General features: G+C 41.1%; 1 protein-coding gene across 1 annotated transcript; it reads left to right on the top strand.

Moving 5' to 3' along the window:
- Nucleotides 1-2816: 2816 nt before the first annotated feature.
- On the top strand, nt 2817-16916 carry LOC116431008 (uncharacterized). Its single transcript, XM_031985865.2, has 2 exons — nt 2817-3755; nt 3869-16916. Exon 2 carries the CDS (start codon nt 4717-4719, stop codon nt 7930-7932), a length of 3216 nt encoding a protein of 1071 aa, XP_031841725.2. The 5' UTR covers nt 2817-3755; nt 3869-4716; the 3' UTR covers nt 7933-16916.
- The last annotated feature ends 2673 nt before the right edge of the window (nt 16917-19589 follow it).

The following is a 19589-nucleotide window of genomic DNA, read 5'->3' as shown; positions in this document are numbered from 1 at the left end:
CGAGCAGCTTCGTGGCTGTTGCGGGGTGGCATCGATCGAGGGAATTGAGGGAGGTGGGATACGGTTGAACGGGCGGAGGGAAAGAGAGTTTGGTTATCGGTGAATAATACCGACGCACTTTTTATGCAGACACCTACAGCGAAGGCTCGTGGCCGCTTTGAACCTGTTAAGTGGGTAATTTCGTGAGACAAAACGCCCCCCGTTGAGGGGGAATTGAAAGTGAGACGCGACACGTTTACTCGTTGTTTTTAATTTAACTGAAAGGGGAGACGGATTTTCGGATGGGCGCGGTATTCGATTGGCTTTTTGTTTCGTTACTGATATATAGATATGTAAATAGAAAAGTGGGTACTGTTATTAGCCGCTTTAACTATAGTAGCGGAAATTGTTGGGGTAGTTCGCACGTTTCTGGTAGCAGTAGTATTAAACAAATATTATATGTTTTAATTTGGTGGTTCGATTATGTAGAAGGATTTACTATCATTAGAAATCGATTCTTTATATTCTAAAGTATTTAGGTACTTGTTAAATATATAAACCTTTTTCATGGGAAATAATATAATGGTGAAATTTATTATATTATGTTATTAGTTTATATTGTGATTAAACAATTATTAATGTTTGAAGGATTATGATTTTTGGGGAACAGTAAATTATTTTATGATGTATGTATTACAGTTATATATTTTGTTTATTATAAAAGATATTGATTGATATTGATTCAAATGAAATTGAAAAGCGGAAAAAGAAATTTTAAATTATGATGAAGTATTATTCATATTTATTAACCAGAGGGAAGTAAAATTTATAATTTTTATTTTTTGAATTATTGTTTTTTAGTATAAACATAAGCTAAAGTTCTATAAAATAAATATTAAATAACTAGGGAGTATTAATAAAATTGTTTAAATTTTTCACGTAAAACTATTGCATACCGCCAACAAATATAAAATGAGGTTCAATCAAACGTAACCATAATAAATGAAAATAGTTTGTGATAATCTGTGAAAATCTGTTCCACGTAGATTCGTTTTACGCGAATGAAAATTGCGTAAATAGAGTATGTCGGTACATGGGAAAAGAAAATATTATAAAGAGAAGCTGGTATAAGTTTTCGAAATATGTACTTATTTCACATAGTGAAACAAAAGAAATAATTATTATGACACTTTAGAAAACAAAGGTACATTTTATTAAGCGTTACTAAATTCAGGTCGCGCATACAAACTACCACGTAAATAGTCTTCTAATTTACCGCGGTAAAAAACAGACTCGCGTAGAAAAGTGCCACGTAAATCAAGGATCAGGTGTATATACTTTCTGTTTTCTTTATAATATTTACTTATCTACTTCTCTATAAGGATTTTGTAACGGCGCAACGTTCGGTTACTAAAACTACCTGAGTTCTTATAATCCCTTCCTTTTTTGAATATTCCATGGTAGATATTACTTAGAAAGAGCAGAAAGAGCATGGAAGAATAAGAAGGGAATTTATTTTGTTTGATCAAAAACCTAAGTAAACAATTATACACAAATCCTTGACCATTCGTAAAGGTAGAATTCATAGCATTTCTTTACAAGGAATGAAAAACATCAAAACAATTGCTAAAAACACTTCTCTGGCATTCTCCTTAAAAAACTACTATTTATATACCATAAAACGAAACAATTTCTTTTCTTTCCCTGTCGCTAAACTTAGACAATATCCCGTTACAATACCGCCCGAAGGAAAATTAACGCGTCGCCAATTGCAAAGATCAAAATATCAAACTATCAAACTATCCATTGAAATCGTGTTTCAGCGAAAGTTCATGAAACAAAGATTAAATGTTGAAGCTGTTAACTATTCTGATCCGAACTACGGGATTGCAGCAGGTGCGCATCTAAATCTAGTACGTACAATGTTTCCGGAGTAAGGACAACGCGAAGGATAGATCGCTACCGAGGATCCCCAAGGATACTGTGGCTAATTTGGAAATGGTCAGCGACCTCCGACAGTCGAAATTCGAACGAACGGCAACGCGGCAAGGTATTCAATCTCGCGGGCGAGCGCGCGGGGGGTATGTGTCCTTCGTGAGCGTATCGGAAGCAAAATGAGGGAAATGAAAGAAGGATGAGAGAAGCTGTCGTGAAGGTACGAGAAACGCCGAGCGATGAATATCCTGGCGGGAAAGCGCGCGGCCGATAGAGTTCCGAAAAATCTCGCCGGATAAGCTTCGCGTGGAAGGATAACATCGTGGATACGGACGCGCAAGGATTCCGGTGCCATGCGCGTATAGCTTCGTCCTTTTTTCGCGTTTTAACTACGGGAAAGAAGAAGATGAAACGCGAATAGTGAAGGGGGTTGAGAGGGAACAGGGCGCGGGAGAAGAACAACAGAGTGTTCGTCGTGGATGAAAGAGGAGAAGAATTTAAAGCGGCCGATAACTGACGGAGAGGGAGAGCATTCGGCGTCCTGTAGGATTCGTCGTCCTTTTAGGCGAGGGGGTGATAGAGAAAATCTGTGGAGAGACAGAGAGACGAACCAGTGGAACCGCGGACTGTAATAGAAGGGTAGAGAGGCACGGAAGATATCTGGTGGGGGCAAGAAGAGCTCGACGTCTCAAATTTGGTTGGCTGTCTCGGACTGTGTGCTTCTCACTTCCTCCCGTGGCGTTGTTATTCTTTCCTTCTCGCTCGTGTCTGAGCTACATCGAAGGAAGGGGACTTTGTACGATGGTGGTAGGTGGGAAAAGGAAGCCGCACCATGTGCTGGATAAAGAGGGGCTGAGGTTCGAGGAGGGTTCGAACGAGAAGGAAGGAAATCGGTTGAAGAGAGAGGACTAGAGGAGCTTGGTAAATTAAACGAAGATGGGTGTTCCTGTGTACCATGGAATGATAGGGTGGGGGACGTCTCGTGACAGAGACGAATGTATCGGCTGGTGGAGAGGTTGAAGGGAGAACGGTTGATCGGCCGACTAACATTAAGAACGGCGAAGGAGGGAAAAGCAAGGAGAAGGTTGGAGTAGGTGTACCGGGGTAGGGAAAGAGAACGAACGAGAGCGAGTGAGAGAACACTGGTCCGTCTATGGCAGTGCTGCAGAGGGGAAGGGGCGAAGCCGGTGCGAAGGAGAGAGTGGCGAAGGTAGGAGAGAGTCGGTGCGAGTGCTAGCAAGTGACGGCAGAGAGGGGGTGGCGGCGACGGCTTGAAGGGTAGGGGGAGAGCAGTGCCTTGGCGCGAGCCCGAGGACTCGAAACTCCGGAATTCCAACCGACAGAACAGTGCCGGCGGTCGTACGACGCGGGTCTGGAGATTGTGTATATTGGACAGAGCGAAAGAGCTAGCGAGCGAGTGATCGTGTGGGTAGAGAGGGGAGTGGCGGAAGAGGGGGGCGAGGGACACGAGGTTGAGGACGATCGCTAGGCTATTTACAATCGCAGTTCGAAGGATAAATCGTGTGCTCGCGTCGTCGTGGCATAGTTCTTTACGTTGTTCGTCGTGCCGGATTCGATTGGAAGAAAATTATTTACGGTTCCTGCGAAGAAGTCGCTCAGTTTCGGGCCGGTAGCACGATCACCGAACTTCGCGTGCAAGTGACGGTATGGACACGGGACCAGTGACAAAAGTGAGAAGTGATCGATCGTGATGACCAAATGATTCGGAGACGAGGAGTCCCGGTCGTTGTTCTTGGATCGCGTGAATTCGTACGTCGGCTAGTCGTCGAACGGCTCGACGAGTGAGACGCGCGTCGGGTATCAAGCGAACGGGCCAACATGTAAGTTGCACGCGTCTCGTCTTTTGTTTGTTTTTTTTTCGTTGGTTTCTCCGTTCACCTTCGGTTCGGTATTTGGTAAATCTCTAATTGTGCACGGCTGGAATTGCGACCAGGATTCGTTTGACCGTTGGGACACGGCGTCGGCGGACGCAACTCTGGCAGAGGGAAGCCGGTTCCAGTCATCCGAACCCGTCGAAGCGTCGTGTTCATCGTCGTCGGTGGAAAGATCGTCGAAGCTAGGGTGACGATGCCGCACGCGGTGATACACTCGACGTCGCACCAGCTGGAGCGATCGGGATTAATTTGGACTTTCGTGACTGGCGTACGTGCGATCATATGATAAATGTAGAACACGTTGTACCCCGGCTTTTTTGTTTTTTCCTTTCTTTTCGTTTCGTTCAGCCCCCTCGTACTCCAGCAGCGGTTACCGCCGCGAATGTTTCGACGGTAACACGTGTTACTCCTGTTTCGCGCGTCAACCGAGGAGACATCGTCCATGTGCTCCACGCGAGGAAATCCGTGGCAGCGGTCGTCGACGGCTGAAAGGAGGGAGGCGCGAGACGTCGCTACTTGACGCACGTGTTTACGCTCCCGACGTTTCAACGTTCCAACTTTTCTGTACTTGTTCTTACGGAGTCGGGAAAAGTGAAACAACGAGACGAGAGCATACGCGACGAGGACAACGCAGACTGTTACCGGGATTCCGCGGCCGCGCGTGGCGAGTCGACGCGCGCGCCCATGTGTAGAATATTATCCGGTCGTGTGAGGTGCGCCGATCGTCTTTCTCCCTTCTGTTAAACTGATAAGTGCTGTGCTCGCGACGATAAAGGGACAAAGAAAAGCCGACGCGCGGCTTTCTTTCTACGGAAAGACCACGAGCGTCGGACAAGCGAGAGCGAAATCGGTCGAGCGAGTGAGAGTGAGAGAGCGAGAGAGAGAGGGGCAGAGATCGAAAGACAATATGAGTGAGATGACGAGTGTGGAGCAGCAGCAGCAACAGCAACAGTGCGTGGGCGGCAGTTCGAATCCGGAGCATCATTGCAAGGACTGCGGCCTCTACTTCGAAAGCGATAAAAGTCTGGAAGTGCACCTGCGGTACCACCAAGAAAACCTGCTAAATCAGTGGGCGAGCCAGGCACAGCAGGAGGAGAGTAATAATAACAATAGTAAGGCTGGCAATCACAACAGCCACGTGGGCGTCAAACGCGAAAGCGTAACCGCGCCGGCGGACTCGAGCGAGTCTTCCTCGAGGCCGCCCTCGCAAGATCCTTCGTCCTCACAACAACAACAACAACAACAACAACAACAACAACAACAACAGCAACAGCAGCAACAACAACAACAATCGCAACAACAGCAGCAACAGCCTGCTGGTCAAAATTACAATCATTTTCAGGCGCCGATGTTCGGCGAGACGAACTATTTTATGCAGAACGAACCGGCCTATATCCTGCCCCATCATTATTCACCGCCACGAGAAGAAACGCAGAACAATGGTGGCGGTGGTGGTGGCGGTGGTGGTGGTGGTGTCAGCATCAGCGGTGGAGGTTATTCGCGCTACCATCCGTACCAGCATCAGCAACATTACCCTCCGGAACGCACCAGTTCAGTCAGTTCCACTAGTCCCAGAAGCCCGCCTCTTCAATGTGATAAGTGCGGTGCGGTGTACGAGGACGCGAATCAACTCGGTGAACACGTAAGGACGAGTCATACGAATTCACCTAGTGGTTATCCCGGGCAGCATCAGTACCAACAATTGGGCAACAGCCCGCAGCAACAAAATCAACAGCCGCAATCGCTACATACGTCGCCGTCACAGTCCGGCCAACAGCAACAGCAACAATCCGGTTACGATTACAATAGTGGCCAAGCGGTGAAGACGGATGTGAAGCAGGAGCCGGAGGAGCAAGCGGAGATATTGGATTTGGATTCTCACAAAGTTCAAACTCACAGATATGAAGAAGAACTTATGAGGCTCCATCAACAACAGCAGCAAGAACTGCAGATGCAGATGCATCAGCAGCAGGTGATGCAGCAGCAGCATCAGCAGCAGCAGAGGGCAGGTCCGCATTCGGTGAGTTCTATGCTCGGTTGGCCACCGGCCGCTCAACCTCATGATTATCATCCCGGGTTATCGCCAATGGGCCCGATGGACAGTGTTTCACCGCTCCCGGATCAGGGTCAATTTATGCGTGGGCAACATATGTCTGTCGAGCCGCCGCGTCATCCAGGCTCACCTATTATTAGCAGTACGCAATCGATCCCTGGACATCAGATGCCTGGTGGCCTCCTGCAGCAACCACCAAAACCTCCGCCGATGGCCAATCAATCGTGGAAAAGTAATGAGGCGCGGCGACCAAAGACCTACAACTGCACCGCGTGCAACAAGTGGTTCACCAGCTCGGGCCATCTGAAAAGGCACTACAATACGACGCTGCACAAGAACGCGGTTAAACAGAGCAACCAGCCGGATCCAGCCAGTCTCCCTATCAGTGCTCATCATCACCCCGGTAGAGACAATCATTCGAATAGTGGAAGGAGCGGAGGACCACCAAGATCACCTGAATTATCTGCTTCCGCAAGTCCCCCAAACTTGATGGCAGGTCCCTCGGGAGAGGCGGCGAGGGGCCTGCTTCACACGCCCACCACCACCAGTCTCTACAACAATTCCAACAACAACAGCAACAGCAGCAGCAGCAGCGAGTCTTCGGCGGCAGTGGCAGCGGCGGCTCTAACGCAACAACAACAACCGCCTTCGGCGGTCCACTTGGGCTCCACAATGGTGCCGTCGCTCAATTCCCCGGCACAATCTCCAATGGCGGGCCACCATCAGCAACAAATGGGTTCCCCATCCCCTCAGCTGGGCCTCCAACAGCAGCAACAGCAGCAACTTCATCACCTGCCAATGGGTTCGCCATCGGGCCAGCTTCCGGTCCACCATCCCATGAGTTCGCCCATGTCACCCATGCACCCACCACCGGCGCCCCACCTGAGTTCCCCTTCGCCAATGGGCTCGTCCCACCCGCACCACATGAGTTCGTCCTCTCCCATAACGCCGGGCTCGGTCCACCCAGCAATGGCTTCGCCCACGGCGATGGGGGGTACTACGATGCCTCATCAGCCGTACCCAAACGCCTTGCCCCCCCACGTTACAACTACTACCAACATCCCGGGCCTGCTGGAGTCTATCACCATCCAGCTAACTACTACTGGTAATGAGATGCCTTTAACGCTGTCTGGGCAAGCTCAACACCAACAATCTCAGCAGTCGCAGCAGCAGCAGCAGCAGCAATTGCAGTCTCAGGATGTTTTACCCGGTTTCGGCACCTTTAGCAACCATCAAAGGGCCTTGCCGAGTTTCACTCAGTTTAACGTTACTGGGTTTTTAATTGGCCAAAATCAACCTCAGGCCGTTAACGTGGGGGGGCTAAGTCCGGAGGAGAACACATCTCCTCAAGATAGATCTTTCGATTCATCTGGATCAAATTACGATCCGTACAGAACTTCGCCGCCACGGTACGAGTCCCTAACGAACTTGGACATGGATATGCAGCCGAACACCGACGGCATGATCATCAAGCAGTACGAGATCCAGACGCATCATCTGCCTCATCCTCTTCAACAGTCTCGGGACAATCACGAGGCGAACAACAATTTACCGCAGATGATCCAAGCGAAGGAAGAGTTGAACCCAAACGTCGGCAGACAATTTGAAAAGGATCACAAGTCGAAAGGGAACACCGTGGTCACGAAGGAGCATCAGGTGACCAGCACCAACACCGGCTCGCACTATATTTCACAGGACGGCTTTCACAAGTGCATCGAGTGCGACAAGGTCTTCAACAAGGCTTGCTACCTGACGCAACACAATAAGAGCTTCCACTCCGGTGACAAGCCGTTCAAATGCAATCAGTGCGGCAAGAGGTTCCCCCTCGAGTACCTGCACGCGGAGCACTTGCAGAAGCACGCCGGTGACAAGCCGTACAAGTGCGAGATATGCCCGAAGCAGTTCAACCACAAAACTGACCTCAGGCGGCACATGTGCCTCCACACTGGCGAAAAGCCGTACGCCTGTGATAATTGTGGCAAGGGATTCATCAGGAAGGACCATATGATGAAGCACCTTGAGACGCACAAGAAGAAGTCCAACAACCACAACGTCCATCTGCGGGCGTGATTTCTAAAGTTTGAAGGGACGTGCATCATCGTGGAACACGGCCGTTATTCAGTGATCCACGCCTCGGTCTTCAGTGTTTGTTTAGCGAAAGGTGAGACTACCGTGTACACTAGGAGAACTACCGCGTGAGCACGCGACTTCGTAATCGATATTCGCGCATTATCAATCAGAGACACTGCGACCCATGTGCGTACACCTGGTCGAACGTGATCAAATTTGTAGTTTATTATATATTTCTCGGTTAAGGCAGTCCCGAATATCTTTGTCATTCGATTTTCACGAACACCCGGGTCGAAAATGATATATTTCTCGAATCACCTCTGGATCGGCGATAGGACGACATCCTTTCGCGCCGTTGTTTTTTCGTTTGTACAGAAGAAAAGTATTACGTTCGTTTCCTTCGAGCAGTTCATCGATTGGTTGTTGTTATTTAGAGTTTAACTTTCTCGCGAACTCTCGTGTCAGTGATGAGCGACGGTGCTCGGAAAAGGATATTGGTGTTTTTGCTCAACCGCGTAATATTTATTTGACGCCAACTTGGGATTATTGAATCGAGATACATTTTACACGTTCCAACGAGCAGATTTGACATCTGTAAAAATTGAACGACGCGTGGCGGGCTATGCGGAACTTGATTTCTACTTTTCTTCGCGTCACGACCGATCGATCAATCGGTTTTCTAAGGGAGAATAACAAGGGCAATTAATTCTCGTTACACATATCGCGAGTCGCGATACGCAGAGTCGATCGTGAAAAGATTGGCGGGGAACGTCTTGTTTTTTTTGTTCCGATGCCAATTGCTCGACTCGGTGGATCACGATTTCCGTTTTAAAAGCAACCCGCCATGACGTTTCGGATATACATATGGTTTCCTTCCTCCGCAAAAAATAGCACACTCGATAATAACTCCGAAAACGCGCAATGGAGATTTCTAATGCGACGTTGGAACCTTCGAAGCTTATCAATTGTACAAAATATGTTAAATGTATAGGCGTATAATTATTCTAATTATCATCACTGTAATTAATTCAACTCAATTGAGTATCGTCTAGAAAGTGATTATTAAACCTATTCATAATACTCGTATTTTATAGCGTATATAGCGTACATTGTCGAAGGAAAAGCGCGAAGAAAAAAAAAGAAAAGTGATCGTGAAAAGACGCGACAGCGGAATCCTGGGATAATTCAATTTTGCTTGTTAACATTATTCGACTGACAGGATCTTTAGTCCCCGATATTACGTTAATTTGTTTGTCCCGTGTTTGTTTTTTCCGTGTACATTAGCTGTTGGAAATTATTCAAAGACGAAGTTAGGATATATTCTTTTATAATCACTTAACCAATTAAACGTATATTTAATGTTCAACTTACTGACACACCTCAAAACGTTCGTTACATTCCGCCGAATTTCACTGCATTCCAATTGTCGAGTAATCGTCAAGCAGATGAATTTCCACTCCGCCGTGGCGTCTTTTCTTTTTTTTCCCGTTTGAATTATAAGATAGCCTAAGTTCCGAATTGTACGTTGCCCGGATTGAATCTTGCTCGTGTCGTTTCTCTGACTAGAATGAACGCAATGTTTATCGGTGAACGCGTATCAAAAGTAGAAATCGATTAATCTCTGCTCGAAATTCTGTTATTTTCGAATTTTCGTCCCGGAAGTGTTTGCATTTTCATCGTTTCACTTAATGTCTCATTCAAATGAATTTTCGCGCGAACGTGTTGCGATTGATTCGCCCGTAATTTATAATCATTCTGGCATCCCGCGCAGCATGGTGCATCTAATTGCGCGACACCGTGACGTACGATCAATTAATGCTCGATTAATTGCCCGCGGAGCGCGAAACGAGCCGATCACCGAGGATAGGATCGGATCTCTCCTCTCTCGCGACACGAGCGAATTTCCCTTCGAGCTGCGCACAGCATGTCACATTCACACGTACACATACCTCTCTACACACAACACGCTATACACAAAATATAAACGTTAGCCTCGCTGTGACAAAATATATGCGGGGTTTGGGCATAATTGTTACTTTCGTTGATCATTGTTTTTTCTTTTTAAATCCATCATAGATATTCAATGCTTGTTTCGACGTGACGGACCATTGCATTTTGTAGTAGTCAGTTACGTTCGTTTGTTATTAATTGTCCTTTTAATAAAGAATCATTTGTTTGTAATTCATTAAACTGAACACGCACGCGATTGGTTTTCTATTTGTTCGTCCGAGCTATATTTTGAATAACGTTCCTCCTATTTTAGGAGATCGGGCCATTGAAAACAGCACACCTTTATGACGCGAATATTTGAGAATACTATTCAATGATAATTTTGGTATCAATGAATGCAAAGTATATTTTTCGGCACGACCATTTCTGAGCTCGCCGAATTTTCGTTTCGATTCGCACACCGAATTGTACATGCAATTACAGTATATTATATTTTAATGATACACGATCTCAAACACATACATACAAGCATACACATCACGCGCGCACACACACACAGGTAAAACGTCCTTTCACGAGTTTTCGTTTTTCTTTTTGTTCTCTTTTTATTAGTAGTTTCGTATGAAAAAGCGACGAAGAAGTAATACGTGAAAGCGAGCAAAAAGACGATAAATTATATAGCACTCTTGCCATTTTTACTACGTAATATGACACCCAGAACAGACTACCTCAGAGTTCAGGAATTTAACGATGAATGAAAGGAAGAAAGAAAAGATGAAAGAGCCAATGCAATAATAAGTAATGTTATTAAAGAAAGAAAAAAAATGAGAGAATGTAGGGAGTGCGCACCCGTGCGAGCGGAACGATGTACTTGAAATATTGTTCTTTAGTTTGTATTAGAAAAGAATCGTGACGGTTGTCACCAAAAAAACTAGCGATCATTCCGAAATAAAGAAACAGTATTTTGAACATTCCATCCGCTAATCAATATTTATTCTTGTTACACAAAATTCCTAGTGATCTTTACAGTGATTCTCGAATTGGCCGGTGAATAAAACAAAAGAAAAGAAAAAGAAGAAAATCAGAAATGATATGTATTCTCTTTCCTCTTTGTTGTTGTCCGAAAGTTCCTCGAGTCGCCCGCCGGTCGTGTATTAGAACATTTAACGTATAGCATCTAATATAAACGAGAAAAAGAGAGATAGAGTGAGAAAGTACGAGTGAGAGCGAGAGAAAGGAAGTGAGACATGAGAAAGGGAGAAAGAGTGAGCGAGAGAGAGAGAGAGTGAGTGAGTTAGAATGAGTGAGAGAATAGATTGTTGGGGGAGGGAGGGGCGTAGAGATGGATGTACGTTTTAGAAACATATCAAACAGTATTACTGTACACTCAGTTTAATTATTAAAATAATCATAAAGTTAAAGGGTAGAGGCGGAAAATAGAGGAGAAAGAAAGTAAACGGTGCGTCGATTACAGGAGCGAGCGAGAGAGAGAGAACGATCGTGAAAATACATATTTCCGATAATCATATCATTGTCAGACAATTCGTCTTGCAAACGCGTTTAACTGCAGAAGCGCGAAAATGGTGAGTGTGTGAGAGTGAGGGAAAGAATTACGACTGCAGAGAAGTTTAGCGAGGAGATGAGGAGGAGGAGGAAAGAAAGAAACAAAGAACTGAATGAAAATATTGCGCGTTTTCGTTCTGCGATGAAATGGTGACAGAAATAGGTAGGTAGATAAATAGGACGGAGGCGAGAATGATACAGTAATCGCGTTACGAAATCAATCCACTTGGGCATTTAACTGCGAAATGTATTCTGCGAGCGACGACGAAGTGGCGAAAAACTACTTCTTTTTTTCGTAGGTTTGTTTTCAGACAAGGTGCGTTCCACTTGTTTCTTGTATTATTATAATTAACTATGATTATTATTATTATTATTAATATATATTACGAATATTATTATTAATGAATTATTATTACAAACGGCGCACATCGTTGGTATTTTTCACTCGTTCCGTGAGCGCGTTTTGGTGCGAGAGTATGTTTCTAATTGTAAAATAATTGTTCCGGCACACGAGTGCTAAATTATTATATATATATATATATATAAATAATTATGTATACATACGTGTATATATTTATATACACACGGTACCAAACTGTCATTGGTTGTGCCAAAAAGGAGAGAGAGAGAGAGAGAAAGAAAGAGAGTGCGCGCGCGAGAGAGAGAGAGAGAGAGAGAGAGAGAGAGAGAGAGAGAGAGAGAGAGAGAGAGAGAGAAAGTAAGGATGAAAGAATGAGAGAATGAAAAAGGAAAGAGATAAAAGGTGTTGAAATGACGAGAGACGTAATAGAACCTTGTGTGCTTCCCCTCACGTGTGATTCTAATTTTGCGGGCATTATTAAAACAGAACGGCGAAACAAAGTTGAGAGAGATCTATGAAAAAAAAGATTATAAATAATTCTTGTGCGAATGGATGATACATTGGGAGCGTATACGTATGAACGAGTAATGAAGAGAGGAGCGAGAATTAGACAGGTAACGAAAGAAAGGGAAAGTGGATGGAATTCTTATCTGGCAATGACAAGTATTTCCGTGTACGCCCATTCCTCGTTTTGTGCCATAATATTGTATGTGTCGAGACAAATTTGTAAACGAGTCTATGACTAGCGGAGAGAATCCGTATGTACGCGTGCGTGCCTACTACGTGTGTGCGTATGTGTGTGCGCATGTGTATGCGCGCTTGCATGCTGCGTATGAACGCGTTGGTATGAGACAGAGTCGTATATTATATATGTACATTATATATGTATATATTATATATGTATATATATATATATATATATATACATTATATGTATACAAATATATAGTAACGTGCGATGGAGAAAGAGCTAAAAAGCGGGAAGAGGATGGAGTATGTCGCGCGACGATGTTTGACCTGTTCAAAAGAGAATGCGCGTGCGAATAGTCCGACGTGAAAGCGAGAGTAATCGAACATGTGTCACATTTTTATTGTTTAGTGCTACGACATGCGGTTTCTGTTCCTCCTTTTGTATAATGTACACGTTTTTCTTTGTCGTATTTTACTATACGGATGATGACACTGTGACGAAGATAGAGAAAATGAGAGAGAAAATGAGAGAGAGAGGGAGAGAGAGAGAGAGAGAGAGAGAGAGAGAGCGAGAGAGAGAGAGAGCGAGAGAGAGAGAGAGAGAGAGAGAGAGAGAGAGAGAGAGAGAGAGAGAGAGAGAGAGAGAGAGAGAGAGAGAGAGAGAGAGAGAGAGAGAGAGAGAGAGAGAGAGAGAAACAAACCTATGATGACGAAAAGTATAATATTTACGATTTGTATTATTTTATACGCGTTTAATTTTGTTTTTATAAATATATTTTATTTCTCAGACACATACGACCTCTTTATTTTTCGCATACAATCGTTTCCTTTCACTTACGCTTTTTTCGTAATCTACGTTCGAATAGGTTCGTTAGAATAATTTTATTTCTTTAAATTTTACTATAATCCGGTCTTGATTATAATCGTAATCTTATAATTTAATTAGTTTTAACCTTTCGGTTGGTTCGAGACGAAGCGATGCGTTAACTTGCGATAGTGATTGTCATTTCCTTCATGAATTTCGCATTAGACATTTTCGAGATTTAGCCTCGTTTTGTTTACTATATTTCCAATTTTATTACAGCATATACATTTTCTTACATTTGCAAATGATTAATGAGTATTTAACAAAAAATAGTTGAAGATTATAAGATTCGTGTTCCATTTACCAAACCCAATTTTCAAACATTTAAAAGCACTAACATCATGGAGATGCATTATTAAACTATTTTCCTAAGTTCTCTATTCTCGTTTATTTTTCTTCAAATTATATGCTTTCAATACGTTAACTGCATTAAAAAATATTCTTCGAAAATCCATATCGCTTATCAAAGCAAAAATTAGAGCAAGCCTGCTATTTTTCTCGAGCACATTCTCTCTCGTGCTCGCATTTACCGATGCATCGTTTTTAACGCTAAACGTACCGCAACCAATCGAACGACCGGTTTTAAAATTTGATTTAAAATCCCGCGTTTTCTTTTGTTATTCTAACTTCACATCAATAATCCCTCTATTACCCGATTAATCATTTTATCAATTCTTGTCCTTTCTTCTGTTTCCACTAAGACAAATTTGTCCAATTACAGTAGGAACAGATACAAACTGTCGGTACGTTTAATGTTAAAGATCTCTCGTATTAGCGAACAATCGTCGGATAATTCAGCTCCGCGAATCGTTCGACCGACTACAGCCTGTCGCGGGACCTTCGATTCCAGGGATCGAAGCCGCGCTCGCGCGATCAATCCCCGATGCTTCGGGTTCCTGTATCATTCAGAATCGTCGATCGTGGGTTGGTTTCGTTTCGAACAGCGCGCGGCGTGCGTGACTTCGCGGAATATCCCTCGGAACACGGTGAACCGTTCACGCATCATCACCCCGTCCGTAGGGTTCCGGCGCGGTCCACGCCCCCGTGGATACCCCTTTTTAACCCCCACGCGAGTATCCCTCCCCCGAAAAACGGCAGCCTCTCGTCGCGCACTCGTAACCTTGGGCATTCTGTAATTTAGTAAATTGTTGCGCACTCTCTGTGAACGGAACCGCCGCGATTCGCGAATGACTCGGCCAATGCGTAATTCCGGGACACCCGAGCCAGATCGATAGTTTCCATCGATCTCGGCGGCACCGTCCTCGCCGATCTCTTAATCCCGCGGAGCATTTCGGGGAAACGATCGTGCCCCGGACGTAATGGAAGCTCGTGGGAGGATTCGAAGCGAATTACGGGAGCGTTCATCAGCGTCACGCGAGAGAGGCAAAGGCGAGTCAATGGCGAATCGAAAATTACGCGGGGCAAGGGATCGATGATCGTGCGTTGATACAACGAGGGGCATTCGAGTGGCGGCGGGGACGCGTCAGTGTGCGCTGTCTGCGCCCGACGAGCTGCATGATCGTCGAACGCCATTTCTTTTATGACTATCAACCGGTAGTTCGCGATCGTTTTGCCCCGCGTAACCGCGGCGAGCACCGTCATTGTTAGACTTAGGCAACATCTACCTGATGACGAAGCAATATATTAATGCGATTTATCTACGATTTATTAAGGCAAACAGTGATGAGAACATGATGACAGAGACGACGGTGAGAGAGAGAGAGAGAATGAGAGAGTGAGAGAGAGGGAGAGAATGAGAGAGTGAGAGAGATGGAGAGAAACAGAGAGAGAGAGAGAGTGAGAGAGAGGAAGAAGAGTGAGACAAGTAGAAAACAGTGACGCGGGGAAATGGAAAAGCTTCGAATGGAATAGAAATAAATCGAGAGTAAAATGATGTTAGGTGTAGTCCACTATATTGTACTATGCGTCTCCTAGCTAAATTTTTATGTTTTCTAATTCGTTGTGAACGAATGTTTTTTGGTATAAATATATAAATAAATGAATCTATATATCTATATACATATATATGTATGTATATATATATTTAAATTCTAGGATATTAATTGTAAGTGGTAAGCCAATCAACGAGGTGCCCGGCGGCAGATTCATTCCCTCCCGCCGCGTATTCAACGTAAACAACCCTCGGGGAGATTTTTCAACGTTCACGCGTGAATCGATGCGACAATCGAGATCTACATAAAAAGGCGTATGCATTTTTTAAAAGGGCAGAATTTTAATTATCGACGCGCGAGAGGACTTGTACGAGAGATCGTTCATAATAAATGTATCGTCCTTGGCATGAATAAATCGTGATAATATTATAAAGGAAGAAGTCTAGAAAAATATATTCATGAAATGTTACATTTTTTTTAAGAAAATAGCAATCGCAATTTTGAAATTGAATTTTTTGTTTAAAGGAACAATTGATATTGCAAAACTTTAATTTTTATCTTCTCTCTTACGTAGAAATGTAAACAATTGTTTTATAATTAAGAAACAAATTGTTCTAAAATACAAGCTTCCCAAATTTGTTAATTTTTTTATATATTACATAGTTCGTTATTTAATGCATATCGAATATACGCAATGTTTCCATTGATCAGTGTTAAATAAATATCATAAAATTCCTAATAATATTTCATTGTCTACGACCTCGAATTAAAAGAATTTTATATCAATGTCAACTGATTTGCTGTAACAATGAAATACCTATTTAAGAAATCTTTATTATCTGGACGATGAGTTTGAATATTTTTAATCACAGTAATTTTGCAAATTCTAAGATCACCGTAATTGTTTTAATTTGAATTTAGAAAAGTCCAATCGAACGATACTCAATTACAATAAAAATATTGCGATGTTGTATTCATTGCCATGAATCCTCAAATTCTTAAAACTCGTTTTTTATGGTAATACCAGAAGTTTTGAATTGTCATTATTGCAACAAATGAGCGAAATGACAATACAGTCTATTTAAATTTCATAAGAAAAATAGGAAAATTTGCGAGTCGTGCATCGGAGAAAATCTTTTCGCGCTCGATGATTGATTTCTGCGTCAAATGGTTAGTCACGTAATAATTCGCGTAACATTACGATATACGTATAAGATATATAACTCGTTGCCGAATAACGTCACCGAAAGCCATCCAGTTACGACTCGAAATAATCGATCCGTGCGCAAAATTGGAAAAGGGAAAATGAAAAGTAAGAATGAGACGTGCTTGCTCCGGTTCTACTATCGGTTTATTTATATCGAATGTCCATTTGTTCTTTCGAGAGGAGTTCACTGCCGCCATGAAATGAAAGGTAACAAAAAAATGAGAAGAAAGAAAAACGATAGAAAAAGTGTAACGATCGACTTTTGTAGACGCATGTAGACTGGTATACGGGCACAGGTTTCACTCGTGTGTCTGTGTACGCGTCGACACCGTGTTTATTACGTAATATTTGACGAATGCCATACACAAGTACCTCATGATACAAAACACATGTACAAATGTTCATACGTTTTCAGAATATTAGCTAATTAATAAATAATTAATATCCAGATCAGAACTTTCTCCATGGGTTTCTTTTAAACTAACTTATCCCATCCTTGCTCCCATTTTGTAACCAGATATCTATAAGCATGCTTTCAGTATAAAGAAAACTTGTTAACGCTTTCGTTACGAGATAAACGCCATTTTACTGCTGCTGTAAACAGTTGATATATGAATCAAATATAATCTTCGTTGCTAACAAAATGTAGGTAAATAACTATTTACCTTTTATTCAAATATCTGTTTTAAAATTAATATATAGTTGATTATAGAAAAATATGTCACACTCGAGATGAATGTTTTTCATTAGATTTAATAAACGTGAATAATAATCACATAAATATTTAATCTTTGTAATTTATTTATTCCTGTATTAAATATACAATTTTTTTCACTAAGAAATTTTTGATAATAAAGTTAATAAAGTTATTGTTGAAGTTTAATGAAAAAAATCATATTATAAGGGATTCCGAATTTTACGGTTCGAGTTTTGATTTGAATTTATACAATATCCAAAAAGTATTGCTTTACAATATTGTGTATTCAACCGTTTATTATTTGAAGTTGAAATGTGAATTGAGACATTACAAATGTAAATGAAGGAAAATAAAGAATTAATAAATATAAAAATATTAATGTTTATTGAGCCTTTAAATATCATCAAACTTTTTTTTACAAATAATAATATAATTCTATATCAAAATAAAATTTAATAACAATTTTACATAATATATCGGAATTAATTTAAACATAAAACTTAATAACAAACAAATATATATTAATAGAATTTAAGAGTTTATAATTAATATTAGTTATTTTATAATAAATATGTGATGAGATATACGTAGCTACTTCGATTTCTTTATAGATTGCAGCAGTCGTAAGTCTGAATGAAAAAGTTCTAATAAACACAAAATGACGTAAAGTTACGTAGATGTAAAACAGTTGTAGACTTTAAAATGACGTAGAATAGTTTAGCGGCTGACACTGTGTTAACTAATGCGAAATTTTAACGAGTGATCTTTGGTATACAAGATGCGCTCAGCGGTAGGTGACTACACTCACCTTTAGTGACGAAAGGTTAAATATACAGTGACTCACAGATTTATTTATTCGAAAGTTGACATATTAATTTGTCATGTTTATTAATTACATGTTGATGTGGAAATTTTACATTAATATTATGAAACTATTGTTACAGGAAGTAGATACATTATATAAGAATTTTTATACTGACTGATTCTTTGGAAAGTATGTGGATAAATATATCGCAGTCACTATACGTTTAACGTCATATAATATTGTGTATTCACAGCTATCAATTTTTGTTCATAATTTCACTTCCATGATTGAGTAACGATATAATTCAAGATTTAATGTATTATCAGTAATTTCTTAATGAAATACTACTAAATTTTCGCAATTGTTGCAAAAGTAATTTAATTATGAGATATTAGATAATCAAGTTTTTGAATATTTACAGAATTACGAAATATAAAAATGTAAATGTAATGTAAAACATAAATATAAATATATAATATAAAAGTGTAACATAAAAATAACTAAAAACAGTACAAAAATTTTTATATTTTTAAAAATTCTTAATTTATTGTTAAATAATAAAACTTAGGTGTGAGTTATGAGTTATGATCATCTTCTCAACTTAATTCATCTTTGATGAACAGCGGGATGAGTTGCAGAATTCGCGAAGAGGAAAGTAGGGAGATAATACGTTATACGAAGTAAGTAATTTACATGAACTTAAATATAAGTTTTCAAAATATTCGAAGTTCCTCTACTTGTTTTCCGAGTATATATACACTGACTTTAATAGTTAGTTATAATTTTCATCTTACATCTTGAAGAAGCATTTTCCAAACAATTTGAGTAATCTGCTTACAATAAAACTTCACTCGTTTTCTTATCCTCGTTTGATTTTAATCATAAGGTTATAATATACTACAGACTTTAGGTATTTACAGTGAATTTTAATTGACATAGAAAACTGGAATAGTAACCTTAATGAAGATCATACCTTTTTATATTTCTATCCTAATAAAATATATTAAGGACAATTAGATTTTATTTGATTATAGGACGTTTAAACTTGTACGTATATAAAAATATAAATTTGTTAAAACATTCATACCATAATTATCACTTTGTTATTCAGCGATTGCAAGTTATTAGCTAAATGTCTCAAATATTTATCATAAAATTTTTTAAACGTGATTAAAATTTATTGTTAAAGTTTATTAACTGCGGTTTTACATTTTTTACTTACCATTATATTTGTATTATATTTATATTATATTTTTAAGTCAACATTTTTACACTTCCTCGCTTGTCTACGAGAAGTAAAGGAGCTTCCTCGCTTGCCTAAGTTTTCTTTTATTACATATTTATATTATAATCAATTATTTATGTAAGATTATCATAAAATAATACTTAAGAGACTGCATCGTACTTATATGCATAGTGACATTTGCAATAGTCTAACGTTACTAATAAAATATAAAACGACAACGGTTACTAAGGTAGATATCATTTAATGGCTTTCAATCGTGAAAGGTTAACCGTCAGACGTCGGAAAGGCTGACAATCAGGTACAATACGAAGCTACATTACTTTTTGTGTATGCTAAAAATTTGTATCTATTTCTCAGAAAAGTCAAACGTAAGGTATTTTT

The sequence above is a fragment of the Nomia melanderi genome, chromosome 5 (genome assembly GCF_051020985.1).
Source record: "Nomia melanderi isolate GNS246 chromosome 5, iyNomMela1, whole genome shotgun sequence".
In the NCBI taxonomy this organism is placed as follows: Eukaryota; Metazoa; Arthropoda; class Insecta; order Hymenoptera; family Halictidae; genus Nomia; species Nomia melanderi.
Note: the sequence above shows the minus strand (reverse complement) of the source record. Positions and strands in the feature narration are given on the sequence as shown.

Bases quoted from the DNA above. Each gene is read 5' to 3' on its own strand.
- LOC116431008 (XM_031985865.2), top strand. From the start codon at position 4,717: ATGAGTGAGATGACGAGTGTGGAGCAGCAGCAGCAACAGCAACAGTGC.